At 39.0% G+C, this 18,785-nt stretch overlaps 1 protein-coding gene across 7 annotated transcripts in view; it reads left to right on the plus strand.

Moving 5' to 3' along the window:
• Positions 1-18,785, plus strand: part of LOC126088314 (GATOR complex protein Iml1) — a 579,824-nt gene that overhangs the window by 276,656 nt on the left and 284,383 nt on the right. For 5 of the 7 annotated variants that reach the window (XM_049906449.1, XM_049906465.1, XM_049906457.1 and 2 more), the window contains 2 exons: positions 14,018-14,221; positions 14,919-15,059. In XM_049906449.1, the coding sequence (XP_049762406.1) occupies positions 14,018-14,221; positions 14,919-15,059 (345 nt within the window). The remainder of the gene's footprint in view (positions 1-14,017; positions 14,222-14,918; positions 15,060-18,785) is intronic. The other 2 variants (XM_049906495.1, XM_049906480.1) reach the window with 1 other exon arrangement.

Here is an 18,785-nt window from a genome sequence, read left to right on the forward strand (position 1 = left end):
TAACTACAATAGCTTGCACTGCACAAGCCCAAACACAACACTGATATTCCTCCCTTTGTGATCATATTTGGGGCAGAGGACATGATGTCACATCCAGGTAGTGCACATATCTGACAGTTCTGCTTGGTCCCAGATACTCTGCTCTGTGGGCCAGCATGCCCTCCAGTTAGAAGTCAGAACCATGCCAGCCTGGGCTCTTCACCACAGCATGTGGAATTCAAACATTGCACCAGACCAAGATCAGTCACTTCAGTTCTGTTTACAGTATTTCATGTCACAGCCAGAGGTGACTGCCTGTCTGTGGTCAGCAATGAACTGGTGCAGGAAGTTGCTGAATAAACTTATGAAAACCGATATTCCATGATATCAAAACTATAAGAGAACTTCCCATATATTTCTCATAGTATGTTGTATGTGACTGTGCCTGATTAAACAAATGTGTACCACAAGTTATTGAGTTCAAAACTCCGTCCTGATAACAACAAAACACAATAGATGACTGCTTCTCTGGACTTCCTTTTTCAGTATATGAAAGGAGAAGGCCAGAATAACATAATTATGACAGGAGATGAAAAATGAGTTTCCTATGCTGAAGTGGAGATACACAAGTAATGAATGATGTGGAGTCATACTGCCATGTCCAACAACCCAAACAAAGCCTCCCTGACTCATAGCATCCATAAAGGTTATGACCACTTGTTTTCTGGATGTGAAAAGGATCTTGTTTGTGGATTTTATAGAACATGGAAGAAAGGTTCATTCTCACACCTACTGTAAAACATTAAAAAATTGAGAAGAGTCATTCAAAACAAGCAACAGTTTCCCCATCACTGTCCTAATTTGTGTGGCATTTTTAACCACACTTTGCTTGGCACACCAAAGAATGGGATATATTTGAACAACTGCTCTACAGCCCCAACTGGGCTCCAAGTGATTTCCACCTTCTTATAAACATGAAAATGTGGCTTAGCTCGCTACACTTGGACTCTGACAAAGAAGTTCAAGATGCTGTCAATGGCAGATTGCAATCTCATGCAACAAAGTTTTGTGGAAAGGGATTTAGTCAACTCATTAAGAGGTGTAATCTATAATAAACACTTAATTCTGAATGGTGATCATGTAGAGAAATAATACAATGATTTTATTTTAAGGTCCTTCTGATAAATGTGTTGTGACTACTGCAGTACTGCAGTATTTCATTTGTAGCCTCCCACATGTGGCAACTAGAATCAGACTATAAATTTCTCTGCAAAACTTAAAGATGAACTAAATCAAGTAATATAACATGTTAACTGTTTGGTGTAAATGAATGAAAGTGTGAGAGCGTGTTGTCAGAGGTGTCCTAGTCTAATGAACCACAGAATGGTGGATCGTCACATGGCATGAGGTCAGTGTGACTTTGGCACGAAGTAGGGGCTGGCCCTATAACAGGAGGCAGTTGAAGGAATGGGAAAAGCCTGTGTGTCAATCAGCAAGAAGTTACGGTGCACTATGGTGGTGATCTTCAGTACAACATGGGCCAGAGACAACATGTGGATGTTTTCATATGGGGAAGAATCACAGGGAAACTTGAAGGAGGACAAAGTGTAATGAGTGGAACCCATGAGTTTGGTATTGCTCACAGCATTGTTTCACGTGCATGAGGAACATTCCGAACCACAGGCAGTGCTGTCCAAAAGAGAGGAGGCAGTCGAAAACAGCGGGTACAATTGCAGCCACATTTAACAGGGCTGCAAGGCACGTAGTCTCACGCTCCACAGTTGCACAGCGACTGCATGGGGTGGTTTCTTGTCCAGATAGCCATTTCTTGGTTTTGAATAGTGATTCTGGATGTATCCTCATATGGTAGGAGGTGAGAACATATAATAAACCCTGGAACATTGTTGAACATGATTCTTTTGGTAGTCTACATGTTATGGTGTGGGCAGGCATAATGTTGCATGGACATAATGACCTCCAAATATTTTAACATGATACATCCGCCAGGCAGTGCTACGATGACACTGTACTCCTTTCCCGTTTGCATCTTTTCAGTGGTGTATTCAGCCCTGAGTTCATTTCTATGGATGACAATGTGCTTCTGCATGAAAAAGTGCAGATTGAGTAGATCTTGGAATAAGAGGACATTTGGCAAATGGGCTCTCCTCCCCATTGCCTCAACTTAAATCCCATCAAGCATGTGAGGGATGCATGGGGGAGACATATTGTAGCCTGTCCACATGCACCAATGACCATCTAGCATTTGTCAACTGCACTGGTGAAGGAATGAAAAGAACTTCTTACCAACCTTGTGGCCATCATGGGAATACATTGCAGAGCATGCATTGCTGTCTGCAGTGATCACAATATTGAGAACCATGTCTGGCCTTTTGTAATTTCCAGGGGACCATCAAAAGTCACTGTAACTTCAATGTGATTATTATCTTTGAATAAAAGTGTCATCTCTGTTCATCTCATTGTGTATTTCTTTAAATTACCTTCTGTACTATACTGTAGCGGTTCTTTCTATGTATGGTCGAAGTTTCATTCAGCTGTGTTACTTGGCAGTAACACATCATGTGAAACTTATTTTAGTCCTTCAGTTTTCCTCACTGTATATACCCACCAAAAGGCTGTTATAAAACTTTGTAATGCTGCAACTAGTTTTGACAGGTTTAAGTTGTCATCTGGCAGTCCTGCACATAGAATATAATAAGAGGAACCATTTTTTTCTGAAGTGAAAGATGTATTTGTGGCACAGAAAAGAGTGGAGTATTTAGACACAATAATTTTTGACCCTCTACACAGTAATATGAAGAATTTAATCAAGAATGAAATTAACTTCAAACGCAAACTGAAATGCAATTCTTTAGCTTCTTCTTGTGTACTTGATGATAAAATAGTTCACTGGTGAATGGCTGGATGTCATTATTCAACAGGCACAATATTTCAGCAAGTGACCACGTTGCCATCATCAGGTGTGTTGATGAATTGACTGCTAATGGGTTGGGGTGGCACATTTATCTCTCAGTGCAACTGATGATGGCAACGATGCCAATGTGGTCAGCTGCCAAAATATTATGCCTGTTGGACACTGACATCCAGCCATTCACCACTCAGCTGTTTTGTCATAAAGTTCACCATGAGAAGCTGAAAAATGACATCGCATACTTCTATGCAGGAGGTGTATCACAGCATGAAAATACTTGACAAGCTGCGCCACTGGAGGAGCCTTTTGTTGAGTGCCTTTGCATTCCTTATGAGATGCCATGGAGAACGTGTGGTGACGAACTTCTCCAAGATAATACGTCACATCGACTCAGCGCAACCAGAAGAATTGAGAAACGTGTCACCCTGGCAATAGTATGGCAGAGAGTACACTTTACTCGTTTGCGTCTGGACTCGGCTAACAAAGAACCTTTCAAATTATATCTACAGGTGGCCAACGATTCAATTCCTGGATGTAGAATGGATTGGTGATGTCACATGAAACACAGGAGAGACTGCATGAAAGAAGGCCATCAGAGGCCAAACATCAAAATTGTAGATTACACCAGACACACAAGTGTCTGTTGCTCCCTTCAAGACTATCAACAATGTCATAGTGAAGCCACTGGTTGCAGACACTGTTAGAGTCCATCAGAATGAACTCGCTTTTGCTGCCAGTAATAAATCCACAACCTATCATGGACATAATCAGTGCAGTGGAACACGCAACTGCTCATCTTGCACCTGAAGTAGCTAAACAAGTACATCATGAAACCTGTCATGTTCTCATGCAAACAAAACCTATGAAACTAAATATCTGTAGCAGGGAGCGAGTGTTCATACAGAAGCTAAGAGAAGATCCAGAAATTGGGGTCTCACCAACCAACAAAGGCAATGCAACTGTTGTCCTTCTTTACCAGGATTATATTGAGAAAATGGGCAAATAGACAGGGGCTGCTGCTAGAAGACAGTGCATATAGGAAGATTAACACTGTTTCTACGAAGAGAGTGGCTTTCCACATGAAGTTCCACAGAGACTTTGTGGAATTCCGAAGGGTCACAAAGATGGGGGTACCTTTACATCTCATCGTTAGCAACATTGGTGCCCTCGCATACTCACTCCATAAATATCTAAAGGGTGTACTTCATCCTTACATTGGAAAAGTCCATATGATATTCACATCTTTGTGGATTTTGTTGTGTGCTTTGTGGGCTTCAGCATTGTCTCCCTTCTGACCAGAATGCCTTTACTTTACAAGAATCCTGAGAACATATTGGCTGGAAATTTGACAGAGAGATAACCAATCTTTTAGACATGTCTTGTTGACATGTTTTCTTTGAGACACTGGTTACTGTAAGCAGTTAGGAGTAGCCATGGGGTGTCCACTTTCACCAGTTGTCGCTAACTTGTATTTGGAACATTTCGAAGAGGAAGCCCTGGAATCAGCGCAGTGGATATCTATCTGTTTTTCTGGTATGTAGACTACATGTTCGTCATGTGGTCACGTGAAGAGATAAGCAAACGAATTCCTCGTATGTCTCTGTTTCAGAACATCAGTTTTACCATGGAAGTCACAATGGATTAGGTGCTCTGCTTTCTGGATGTTCTGGTAAAAGAAGAGCAAATGACACATTGGGCCACAAAATGTAGTGGAAGAAAATGCACACCAACTTATACCTACAGGCAGGTAGCTTTCACCGCCCGGCGCCGAGGAATAGGGTGCTCAAAACTTTGGTACATAGGGATCGCACCCTTACTGACAATGAAAGTCTCAACCAAGAACTTGAACATCTGAGGACGGTGTTTCGGAAAAATGGCTACAAGCAGTAACAAATTTAGAGAGGGCTAAATTGTGCATCCACTGTACGGCTAGTGGAAATAGAAGAGGAACTTCAGGAGGATGCTGCCATCGTGTTTATTCCATGTTGTGGTGCATTATGCAGAAAGATTGGATGAATTCTCCAGAGACTCTGAGGGCATGAGATTTCCCAGATATTTTGTAGCCAAAGTTTGGAAATAAATAATTTTGTTGAATGGAAGTGAAATCTCATAGTAATTTTGAATATAAATGAACAGGCTTTATTAGTAGAATTATATGCATTTTTGTTATCCAGAATAATCATTCAGAATATAATGTAAGAAGATTTATTAAGATACAAGTCCTGTTTTGTGTATTTTATTATTTTCATGAGTTATTCTGTCTGGTGTCATGCCATTCCAAGAGAGTTGAAGGCATACTTGGAGTTTTGATGGGCAAAGTAGTCAAAGGCGGCAAAGAGTGTTCTGCGCTAGCCATGCTGTCAAGGAACTCCAGTGACCAGAAGTTTATATCAATAATGTAAATATGCATGTATTTAAAAGGCGCTTGTTATTCATTATTCAGAAGGTCTCCTGTGACAAGATACTTATCATGTAATAAGTGTTGCATTTAAAGGCACAATAAAAGCCTTAAAAGATTGATGTTGCTGTTTCCTTGTTTTTAGTAAAAATTAAGTTATCCTACAGATAAAAAAAATACTTAACCAGTTGATGGTTCACAGGTTACTCTGAGCTGAAGGTCACAATGAGGTAACTTAAAATATAAATAAACCCTCACCCTGCCCAGGTGAAGACAGTCTTTCAGCTAAAACATGGGCATTGCTTGGTAGTGTCGAAGATGACCTTGGACTATAGAAATAAGAGGTCTGTCATTTAATGTGAAAATGTGGCGAGACACACAAAGGTCAAATGATCCCTGCAGTTGAAGTTTGTTGTTGAGAACACCAATGGCACATCAGATTGCCGCAGGTTAACAAGTTGACAGTCATGGAATATTGCCTATCAGAATTACATGGAAAGGGTGACAACCATACTAATGTTGTTCTGACACAGACATCTAGCTTGTGGGACTGTGTCTTTAAAGAATCTATTGAAATTCGAGTTACAGAACTACTGATAAATCAACGTAGTGGTTACATCCTTAGTAAAGCCTGGAAACTCACAATTAATCTGATTAAGAAGAGAAGAGAGACATCCCATGATGAACTGACTTCAGGGCAGGTTGAGGAAGAGCAGAGGTGCTGCCAGCATGCATACCTGGGTGCAAATGGAGGGTAGAGCAGTTTGTTGGCAGGCAGAGTTGGGGAAGGAGATGGGCAGTAGACAGAGTAGCATATCAGAGGAATGGGGAAGAGAATAAAAGTGGTGCACTGACCCCAAGCAGACATTTCATCAGTGCACATGATGATGGCAATGTGGGTACTTGCCGAAATATTGTGCTCAATGGACACTGCAATTTGACCATTCACCCATGAACTATTTTGTCACAGAGTGAAACCCTATATGCTTGACCACTACTCCTGTTACATAGAAGAAATTCTGAAAGTGTAGTGTAGTGTAGTGTAGTGTGTGTGTGTGTGTGTGTGTGTGTGTGTGTGTGTGTGTGTGTTGAAAGAGAGAATAAAGCAAATTTAGCTTATAAATTTTATTTAAATTCAAATAAATGTTTAATGAAATAAGTTCTACGTAGATTTTTATCACCTCAAGTAACATTAATCTACCCTTACGCAATACAGTTTGAAACACTCTAGCATGTACCGTGAAACTCTACAGCCAAGACGCCACTTTATTGTTACTTTTACTGAAGACTTTTGAGATGCACTTTCTTTTCTGTGGAAGGAGTTCTGTCAGCAAAGTGGCTTCCTAGAAGTCTGTTGCTTCAGACATTTTGGGGAGTAGCAGAATGTTAATGTATACCTCCTTTCTTTGCAAACTCCTCAGCTAAATTTATCTAATAGCAGCCTGTAGTCTTTATTATTTCTTGTTTTTCAGTACAAGATGTAAGCCTTCACAACTGCCATTATAAAGAGGTGAAAAACAGTTTATTCCACAATTTCATTTGCCTTCTGTTGAGGTGGTAGTAAGATATGAGTTTATCATTCCAGTATACACCTGTATTGTTGAGTTTGAGGTCTAGAATGGCATCAAGTTTTATCTTCTTTATCATCTATGATTTTTAAAAAACTTTTTCTCTTGTTTCTGTCGTCTTGCGAAGACTTGAAAAATGTGGAATATCTCGTTGTGTTCCTCCACTTCAGAGGCAACAAATGTTTCTTCCTCATAAATGTAGTGTCAAACCGTTCTTTACCTTTTTGTTGACTACACTCTGTTTATGGAGTCCTCTATGATTAGGAGTGAACATTCCCACAGTCTTGGTGTTAGTGTCTTTCACTAAATCAAAAACAACTGGTGAACTCTAATATCTGTCTGTGAAAATGGTACGTACCTTGTCGAGGTAGTCAGACAGAAGCATACGAAAAAGGACATTAACAGAATTATCTTCCTGCCCATTGTCTGTCTAAACTTCAGTGTGTGAAACGTATGATTCCTTTGAATCACTTGAGATAAACTGTTTGAGACCATTTTGTCAGGTTTGTTTTTTACATAGGTTTTCATCAGGTGAAAACTTTGCTAGAAACTGTGAGAGTAAATCACACAGAAAAGGTCTGATTTTATGCATGTCATCGTGTCCAGGTTTGTTTCTTGGAATGTATGAAACATTTTCAGTTACATGCAGGCAAGAGAGAACAGTGGAGAATCCATTTGTGCTCAGAACTTAACCATAAAATGGTGCAGGTACAAAGTCATTTGTAGACCAATAGTAATGCAGTCTGTTTTTCTGTACTAGTCACATATGGATTGTAATGCAAAGAACAAACATATTTCATGAAGTTTTACCCCAGTCCACATGTGCCACATGCTTGTGGGTTTCATGTAATGTGGTCTTCTCATTTTATCGACAATGGGTTTCACATACTTGCTAGTTTCTGCCTTGATGTGCTTCATCATTGATTCAGGGAAAAAAGTTGAAAAGTATTGAAAGGACTGCTGCTGTCGTCCCCTTTTGCCATAAATCAATTTTCTTCTTAGAGTTCAAGCAATGATGGTTGCTCGTCTAATGTGGTCCATCTTAGTCTATCTTAATTCTGCATCTGAAGATTCTGTAACACTATAACATCTTCTCTTGCATGATTCTCTAAAGACAGCACTACATTGGAAATACTACCTTGATTATTAGGAAGTATATTGTACATTGTTGGGGTTGAAATTTCATCTGAAAACACAGTAGAGGTATTACTTACATAGCAGATTTCTCAAGCAAAATAATGTAGAACAGTGGCACAGTAATACTGAAATAATATTGTTCTCGTACAGAATAAAAATCACTGTATTCATTTTCAAAAAAGTCCCCTTCATATCCAGAGTCTTCAAACGGTTCATTGAAAACCTTATGGATCTCAGTGTTAGTCAATAACTTTGACATATTTATAAGAAAATGCACTGCTAGCACAATGAAAAAACCATGGAAACTATGGTGGTATACTAGAGCTGTGCTTGGTTGTAGGACTTAAAAGAAATAATAAAAAAAGCCACTGATAATATGTAATATAATTTTTAAATGTGCTTGTTCCATATCATAACAAGAGGTCAGAATTATGATTCACATAACATTCAAATAACTAACTATCTAATGCTATAATTGTATTATTTCAGTATTCACTTTAAAGCTGAAATGGTATGAACAACATGTCCATTATTGTGAAATATGTTACATTATATTTAATACCATGAACTAAGTGGGCCTATAAAACAAGTGTAGTATATGTCACTAATATGGTACTACCAAATGATAATGACTACTTTTCACAGTCAGTCACAAACTATGTGACATATACCTCAACACTGTCCAGCCCTCAACATGCAGATGGCCTGTACTCCATACCCCACTTATTTCTATGCCAGACAGGGTATACTGAACTATCAGTGTACATGATAAGTAGTATTAGAGTCCATATGTTCAGCACTGACTTATTTCGTTATATACATTACTTTTTTTTTTTTAATTAGAAAAGCAGCCATCATTGAGGTGCACTTCTATGCTTGTTTTGATAGCTTCACTTGATTCCACAACTTTAGCTATATTTTAACATATTTTGTCACAATGTATGTGGGGTGTACATCATTTTAGCTTTGAAGTAAGTACTTAATGATATAGTGGGAGGCATATTCAGAAACTAAGTGTACTGTGACCATAACAGGCTGTGGTTTTTTGTTTGTTGAGGGTTGCCAACACTGAGTGGTGGAGGGGATCCACTGACCAGAGCAAGCATTTCAGGATCATAGTAGTATGTGAACTCATATTGTAGTGTCCAATTCCATGAAAGATGTTGGTAAGAAATCCCGCCAAGTGTGAACTGTGTGCTGTGATCTGCTTTGTGCTTGCAGAAGACATAACACCTACCAAAATTTTTTCATGAATCAAAACAGTTCAAGTTGAAGGTGTTATTAACAGAATGAATGTGTTTAAGTGGTTAGGAGTTCAGTGGAAGCAGAATAAATACTCCTGATGATTGCAGGAGTGGAATATCTTCCATTCTGACTTATGAGTTGGGGGGGGGGGGGGGGGAATCAAGAAAACTGTCCATGAAGATCTCTGATTGAAAATGGTTGAAATTTCTGTGCTGTTTCCACAACTCTCCAGAACTCTCGTACATGAGATCCTCATAGAAATGCTGGGATACCGGAAACTGTGCACAAGATGGATTCCAAAACAATTGACAAAGCAGCACAAGAAAAATAGGGTCACTGGTACCTGTGAGTTTCTTGAGTGACTTTGATTGGAAGGTGAGGCTTTACTGAGCTCTATTGATACTGGAGATGAAACATGGATAGTTCATTACATCCCTGAGGCAGAAAGATATTTGTTATAGTGGCATCACATCAATTCCACATCTGCCAAAAAATTCAGAACCATGATTTCAGGGAAAAAGTCATGGCCTCAGTGTTTCGGGCCTAAAAAGGCATAATTTTGGTCAAATTTTCATCAACGCATAACGATATTATAAGATCATGTCCATTATAGTTATATGGGCTGTTATGCCGTGGTCGGTTGATGAATTCTGTGTCAATTCCCAACGTTTCATCCCCGTCTGTGGAGGACATCTTCAAGGGGGTCTGTTGCTCGATGGAAGGTCCAACACACCCACTGGCTTGCTACTGACTGCCACTAAATTCCGTGTCCACGCGCTCCCACGCTGAGGCGTGACATCACGTGTTCTGAAAAGTCAGTGCAGTTGGCCACTGTCCGCTGCCGCCGATCGCCATTGGCATCACCCAGTGGTGGACGGGTGGTACACATCTTCTTCAACACCGGCATCCACCTACATGTGGGGTGTTTACTGCGGAATTGATGGCAATTTCCCAGGCCCTTACCTTTATTAAACAGTCCCAACACAACCGCGTTTTGTTATGTATGGACTCGATGAGTGGCCTTCTTGCTATTGACCGGTGTTTTTCGTGCCATCCCTTGGTCTCTACCATCCATGACCATCTCGCTGATATTCACCGTGCTGCTTGTTCCATTGACTTCCTTTGGGTCCCTGGCCATGTGGGTATCCCGGGTAATGAGCTCGCTGATCATTTGGCTGGGGGAGCAGTCACTTACCCCCCGTTTTCTGTAGCGGATTTACGGCTTCACATCAAATCCCACTTCGCACAGTCATGGGCCACTTCTTGGGAGGCTACTCCCCTGTCTAATAAACTTCGTGCAATTAAGGTGACACCAGGCCCGTGGCGTTCTTCCTTTTGCCTCTCCCGAAAGGACTCGACCACACTGTGTCGTCTCCGCATTGGCCATACCAGGCTGACCCATGGTTTTCTTTTGCGTGATGAGCCACCCCCACTATGTGGTTGTGGAGCCTTCCAGTCAGTAGCCCACATTTTGGTTGAATACCCCCTTCTTTTGGCTCTGCGTGCTAAGTATAGGCTCCCCAACACTTTACCTTTGATGTTGGTTGACGATTCCCGGATGGTCTCTCTGGTTCTCGGTTTCCTCCGGGAAAGTGGTTTTTATTCTCAGTCTTAAGGTTTTTCATCTCTCTCTGGTGTTGGGGCAGGGCGGTGAGTGTTTGGGCGTCTCCCACTGTAAGCAGTGTTCGGAGATTCCCGATTCCCCTCCCTGACCGAAATCCTCTTTTCTTCCCCTTTTACTCTGTTTTTACCCCTATTTTTTATGGCTTGGTTAGTCTTTCTATTCCCATACGTACTTTCTACATTCTAGCAGTTGTACCTTTTACGTCACAGGTGGTCTTTCGTATGCTGCTTCAGCATAGTGTTGGGTTTGTTCTCTTGCCGACTTCCCTCATTTTGTTTTTTACCAATGACAACATGACTGCCCTTTTACGTTTTTACCTTTTTCCGTTTTATTTTTCTGACTTTACTGCGAAGTGCCATTAGCGGAATGGAGCCTATTTGAAACAAGGGACTGATGACCTTGCTGTTTGGTCCCTTAAACCTCAAACAACCAACCAACCAACACCAGCATCCATATACCATTTAATTTCATGACCTCCTCCTTTCGACTGAAATTATTAGGGTGTTTGGTGATTTCGATTGCCTCCCCGTAGAGCTTTTTGTAATATCCGCTTGTGGCTGCTAGTACTTGCATCTCCACAAAACAAATATGGTGGTTACCTGGCTGGAAAGCATGCTCCGCAACAGCTGATCGTTTCATTTCTCCTCTTCTACAATTGCCCTTGTGCTCTTCCAAACGTTTTGAAACAGTTCTTTTAGTGGTACCCACATAAACATCTCCACAGCTGCATGGGATCCTATACACTCCAGATTTTTCCAGTGGTTTGCAAGCGTCCTTTACAGGCTTAAGGTATTCCTGTATCTTCCTGGTGGGCTTTTAAATTATGGTAATATTCTGATTCGTCAAGATCCTCCCTATTCTTTCCGTTAGATTTTTAACAAACCACAGGAAAACCTTAGATTTTGCAGTAGCCGGTACGTCACTATGGTTTCTGCGTGGCTGTCTCAACACACGTTTTATTTCGGCAGACAAATGTCCGTTCTTCATTCGTGCATTGTGGAGATGTTCCATCTCAGCATCGAGCAACTCAGGTTCACGAATATTTCTAGCTCTGTCCGCTAACGTCTTGATAACACCCCGCTTCTGTTGTGGGTGGTGGTTTGAATCCTGGTGCAAATAACGGTCTGTGTGCGTGGGTTTGTGTTATATTGAGTGGCCCAAACTAACATTTTCGTTTCTAAAAACGAGGAAAAGTAATTTCCCGTTTACCTCCTCCTCCATCGTAAACTGAATTTTGGCGTTTATACTATTCCGATGTTCGTGGAACCGGCTTAGTTCTTCCCTGGCATGTCTCCACAGCACAAACGTGTCATCCACGTATCGGAACCATACATGTGGTTTTTTGCTGGCTGTACCTAAGGCCTGTTCTTTGAATTTCTCCATAAAGAAGTTTGCAATTACTGGACTTAGGGGGCTTCCCATAGCCACGCCATCTGTTTGTTCATAAAACTGTTCATTCCACTTGAAGTATGTGGTCATCAAACAACACTTAAACTGTTCTGAAATATCAGCAGGAAAAATTCGATCCAGCTGTTCCAATACATCATTAAGTGGAACCATTGTAAACAGCGATACCACATCGAAGCTGACCAATATGTCCTCCGGCTGGTCAACTATGCCATCCAATCTGCTGATGCATGTGCCAAGGCTCACCACATGCATGAATGTGATAGGGATTATGTGTAACAATAGTCAACAAGTCTATTAAAATGTTCTCTATTTTACAAATGCACTTTTTCATATATATATAGACACACATACAAAATAAAAAAAATCTAGTATACTTACTTTCTGAACATATCTTATATGATTATAATATTACATTTGTCTTTTCTCTTAGCGAAAATTTTATGGTATATTATGTCGAGGTCTGCCAGATAATGACATAAATAGTCAGAACTAGGTGCGGTATAATAAAGTTTTGTAGCAGCTTTTACCACACACTGTTTTACGGAATCCCCCAGAGGCACATATGACAGTTGGAAGGTGCGCACCTCTCCCCCCACCCCCCCACCCCCTCTCCCCCTTGCGAGGCCACCTGCATTGCCACTCGCCATTCAGCCCACACGCTATTCATTCGTTTTTTTCATCAGTCGACTCGACTGAATCGAGTTATTGAGTAGTTGTACTTTCCTATATAGCATGCGTGTCCATGTCATCGTATTTAATACGTTTCTCTCTGGCACATAGATAGGTAACACATACCTACGAGAAAAGTCACAGCCATTCTAGTGATCTCGATACGTTATTCTGTGTGGCATTTGTTCGAGAAAAGTCGCGAATATTCTATTGTTTTCTTGTACAGAGAACCTCAAGGTCGGCAATGGATGAGGATCAACTTAATGGCTTAGTTCTGTTGAACATTCACACTGACATTGATTGTCCTATTGATGATGTAAGTAACCAATTGGCCAGGAAGAATAGGCACATAGAATTCATCATTTAAGGAAGAGAACCAAACCACAACTGTACCTTTTTATGTCATGGGATGGCATTGTCTTGTATATGTGTATAATCAGTGTAAATAAAACTTACTTAAACTTTGCATGTGACTTGATTATTTTTTATTACGGTAAAAGTAAATGTATCTTTAATGCCCCCTCTGAGGTTTTTCTGTATCCGCCACTCCCTGAGGATCATTCTTGAGCCTCAGTTTTTATGAATCCAATAATTAATTAAGTTTTCAAGTAGATTTAAAATGTGTGCCATATGATGACTTGAAACTGGACCCCTTCCACACCAACAACACATCTTTTAATCTCAGTGCAGCACAGTTTTAATGACCTATTGCAATACACAATAAAAAAGAGCAGTCTTTTAATTGTCTTTGCCCAAGAAGTACATTTCTATTGCCAGCCAGTCATAATGTTCATGGAAAGGCCAGATGGGGGATTGCAGAGATTGTGTTCAGATTTAGTGTGTATGCTTCATATTGCAACCGCAGCAAAAGTGATTGCCCTGAAATAATCAAGGGCACCTGCTTATGCAAATTACTTTCTATGTACATTGCTATGTAGCCAGTGTAGATATTACTCATTTATAATAAAATTTGCTGTAGATTACACATTACAGCATATGAAGCAATCAGAAATTTAAGTATTATACTTAATCACTGCTTTAATTGAACAATGTTGCAGGCATTGAAATACTGGCGCTTCCGTGTGTACCTACTACCTTTGAATCATCAAGCAACAAAAAAGATTTTAGATGGGGCAGAAAACTGTGATATTTATGCATCATTATCCACTGAAGAACAAGGTCATTTTGTCGAAGGGTTTCTTCGTTTTATCGAAACATGGGTCAATAAGGTTAAAAGGCCAAATACTCATAAAAAACCTAGAGTAAGTATTTTCAAATTAGATCTTAAATTTGAAAGAATATTGTCTGTGAAAGGCAGGTGTCAAAGTCAGATTCCTCTGGAACATAGTTTTAACAAGTCATAACTATTCTCTGTGTGTTCACCTTTAAATGAACATGTCTCTTTCTAGTCTTGACCATCTTAGTTGTATTTCTGATATTAGTGCCAATTTTAAAAAAGAAAAGATTGGCACTGCATGATAACATACATAACATTTGTGTAGAATGCAAGGTAAAAATATTACGTTTCCCATTTTAAAGTGAGCAGTGATCGTAGATAATTATGATATTTCAGTATCGAGTGCATTAATCATTCTGCTTGATTTATACAAACATTCATGTAATTTGCATGCTTTTCATTTGTGCATGCTAGTGCATGGTATTTTATATTTTAATTTATTTTGGTCTTGTGTTGTTCTGGATGACCATGCTTGTAAATTGTACTGAAAGATAAAACAATTTTTTAGTGTAGTGATCATATGCTTTTCTGCCCAAAATAGGTCTGACATCTTTAAAATATCTTGATCCTTTTGCAATTTTTTTTCCTCAAGTGAAGCATGCTAGTCCAGTCTGTTGTATGTTGACTGTATCAGTGCTAATTGTATTGTTTTGTTTCTTATTTTAAACAATGTATGTAGTTAATTTTTTCCGTGTTGCTTTTCCTTGTTGCATGTGTTACAGAGCCCTGTTTCTGCGGGGAACAAGGCTCATCATAGGTTGATTCTTCGCCGACATAGTGCCAGTACGATTTTTCTCTCCCACAATAACACTTCAAGTAGTAATTTGGTTACTGCATCTGGTTTACAATCAACTAATTTGCAGGTACAAAGTAGTTAAACTTCTTGTAGAATCTAATCCCTGTCACAAACGTAAGTTTAAATAAAATTATTAGTTACACATATTTAGTGTTGGGTTTATACTGAAGACTGGTTGTTTTATTAATTTTATTATTACTGTATCACAGTCTTGTGGTAACAGTTGTGAGCATGTTTGGATATTAAATGCCAATAGCACATAAATGTAGAAATACTAAAAAGTCTTGAATGTAGTTGTTCAGTGGCAGTTTTACCTCAGAAGTGCTGGGCATAAAACAGAAAAAAATGCATGCATTGTGGTTGCTAAAAGTTGCCTGGATGTAATATTAGTAGGAAGGAAGTTGATTATTGTATTTGGAAGTAACAACAAACATTGTGCATGTTCCTGTATCAGTTTTTTTGTTTTTCAGTTATTTATGTTTATTTAGAGCATAAAAATAAAATATAGATCATTAACCAGTCACAATAATTTACTAACACTGTAGTACATATTTTTATGTTTTAACTGCCAACTTCATGTAGTTCTGCTCTTCAGCATATGCATTGGTGTTGATCTGATGGGTGGCCTTGTGATTACAGCAGGTTATGCTGTTAATTTCTCATTTCAGAAGTTCTTCCGTAACTTTTGATAATTACAGATGTATGTGGTATGACGTGTGTGTGTGTGTGTGTGTGTGTGTGTGTGTGTGTGTAAAATGTCATTGAAAGTCAGATGCCATTGATTATAACTTAATACTTCACAGTGTGAGGTCATTAAATTACTGTTCGTAACATGTTTTTCCACCTGGGACACAATCTGAGGCATCAGAGGATCATCATTTTAATATTGGAGGCAAGTGTAGGGGGGTAAAAATCATAGAGCGAGACCAAGAGATGAATACAGTAAGCAGGTTCGGAAGGATGTAGGTTTCAGTAATTCTTTGGATATGAGGAGGATTGTACAAGACAGAGTAGCATGGAGAGCTGCATCAGACTGAAGACTACAACAACAAAAACAACAACAACAACATGGGGTAATCTTGTTCATTACATTATTACTTCTAAGTTACAAATCCTTTGCCAGTCAATTAATTTCAAAGAATCTCATTAAATATCTTTCATTAAATCAGGTACACATGATCATGTGGTATTTTAAATGAAAGAAGATGCATTTTAATGCAGAAAAAAGCTAATGCACAATTTACATTGATATATTCATAGCTTAGTGTTAAAGTGCCAGATTAAGAATCCAAAAGTCTTGGATTCAGTACCTGGTCAGTCCAAGAATCTTCCTGTCACTTATTCCTTCTTTCATTTCAGCCAAAGTTTGTTAATGTGAAATGGGCTGAATTGCACACTGTTTCTCGGAATCCACATTAAACTGTAGGTCCCCCTATAACTGGCTAGGTAAGTCAGTTCAGAGGTCGGGAGGAAGTGACAGCATACTACTTCAAAGGTTGGGAGAAAGTGACAGCATACTACTTCTAATATTACCATGCCTAATAAAGTAGTGTGGTGTTCATATCTACCTTTACTTATTTTTTTATGTTTCACGTATGCTGTCTCGCTCGGTTTTGAATGTTCGAAAGATATTTAACATGTCATGGTATTATAGTTCAGTAACAAAAAGGTAGGCCTATTGAATTTGAGTAGTCAAAGGTCAGACAGCTTCAGGTATAATTGAGATTTGGTTCATGTTTGCTGAAAATTTCTCATTCACAATAAGACACAGAGTTCTACTTTTCTGCACTACATAAATTGCGTTGCACAATTGACTAGGCATTTGGTGATGGTTAATAAACAGCAGTGGAGCACAATGCTTTACCTACAAGACAGAAAAAGCAGCACACCAAGATTAAATCTAATCTCCGTTTTAATAGCCGATCTCCAAGCTAGCATGGGCATTATTGTGCAGTTCTTATGTTGTGAGCTGTGCTTTCATCCTATCAATAAGATCATTTCATATTCAAGAAATTTTAAGTAAATTATATTTCAAATGAATCAAGATTGCTAATCAGGTATGGTTTTAATAATATTTTGGGTTTAAAGTGCTTTTAAATTTCTTATGTGGACTGTGTATTGCCGAATGGGACAACACGAAAAGGACAATGAAGAAACAATGCTAGGAAGATTTTTAATTTATTTTACATTACCTGTTCTTCTTATCTATTTGCAATTAGAACTCTCTTTTGAACTACTTATTCAATCTAGTTATTTGAGAAATCTTTCTCATTTCAAAGAAGCCATGTTTAAACTTACTTGAACTTCTGATGGGGGCTATGCAGTACATAAACAGAACTTCTATACAAGGTCATGGGCTCAGCCACTTTGATGATGGACTGATGACCATAAGATTTCACACTTTGATAATGTCAGTGTATTGCCCTCTGTAAATAGCAACATGTTCCTCCAATTGTAAACGTGGTTGGTTGTAGCACATGTGTGAACACTGTCAATGGCAGTCAACTCACAAATGTTGATTACTCATTACAAAGCATATACTAATCAGCTTCTCACAAACTGATACAAACTTTACCAGAGCAAACTTCATTATCTGGAACAAAGAACAAATGGGTGTTGTATTTTTATATTATTTCACCACCTAAAGTGTTAGGAAACCCTCCAGTCTCATACATCCCCATTACTATTTTATTTCAACTTCTCATATACTCACACACACATTTCCAAAAAATTACAGGATCATTTTTAATTACATTTACACAACAGTTATTTGCATTGATTTTTCAACATCCATTGGTTATAGGGAAGCACACAATAACCAATTAGCTTCCCTTTTTATTTTTATTTTTTTAAGAGGATCTTTTTGAAAAAAAGTGCTAAAACTTTACTTTCTTCAAACTGACATGATTGTCACATCATAACAAATAGGGAGGAATACAAATAGTGGAGGAAGTAGAGGTAACAACACACTATATTGTTGAGGTGTTGAGCAGCTATTGTGCACCATGTAGTCAAGCAGGACAACATGGCCATGTTCTTGTGTGTCTTCTATGTTAGCTCTGAAGGAGGACATTGTACAAATGTATAAGAACGTTTTCAATTTTGTTTGTATGCTTGTCAACCACTCGTTGCATAATCTGTGTGGTGTGTTGTTACCTTTATTCCTTCTGTTATTTACAAAAGTCACCATATCTTCATTTTTTGTGTTACTATTGTGTGGAAAGTTGTTACTATTCAGGACTAAAGATAACAACTGTGTGAATGGTAGAGGTGTTGAATCACTGACAGGCTCATAAACAAGACTGAAACATTTTTGCTAGCTGTTGAACAAATCCTTTTTGGAGCACATAGCATGCACTTGTACACACACACACACACACACACACACACATACAAACACACACACACACACACACACACACACACACACACACATTCTCTCTCTCTCTCTCTCTCTCTCTCTCTCTATCTATCTATCTATCTATCTATCTAGTTATGTTGTGCTAGCTGAATATACACTGCTGGTACTGCTATTTTTCATTCCTTTGCATTGATGATTCACTGCACTATTTATGAATTTTTGTCATACTATCGCTGAGCACAAATTGTACACACACCAAAAAAAGTTTTGCATCACCTCATTTCCAAGAGTTCTGGAACCTGTACAGAAAATTGGAATAGAGATCAACGTAAACATCATTTCTGCCCATTTTATTGCTCATGAAAGCCACACATTGCATGTTGTACCACCACACAGCGAGACTATCAGAGGTGGTGGTCCAGACTACTGTTC

The sequence above is a fragment of the Schistocerca cancellata genome, chromosome 1 (genome assembly GCF_023864275.1).
Source record: "Schistocerca cancellata isolate TAMUIC-IGC-003103 chromosome 1, iqSchCanc2.1, whole genome shotgun sequence".
Classification (NCBI taxonomy): domain Eukaryota; kingdom Metazoa; phylum Arthropoda; class Insecta; order Orthoptera; family Acrididae; genus Schistocerca; species Schistocerca cancellata.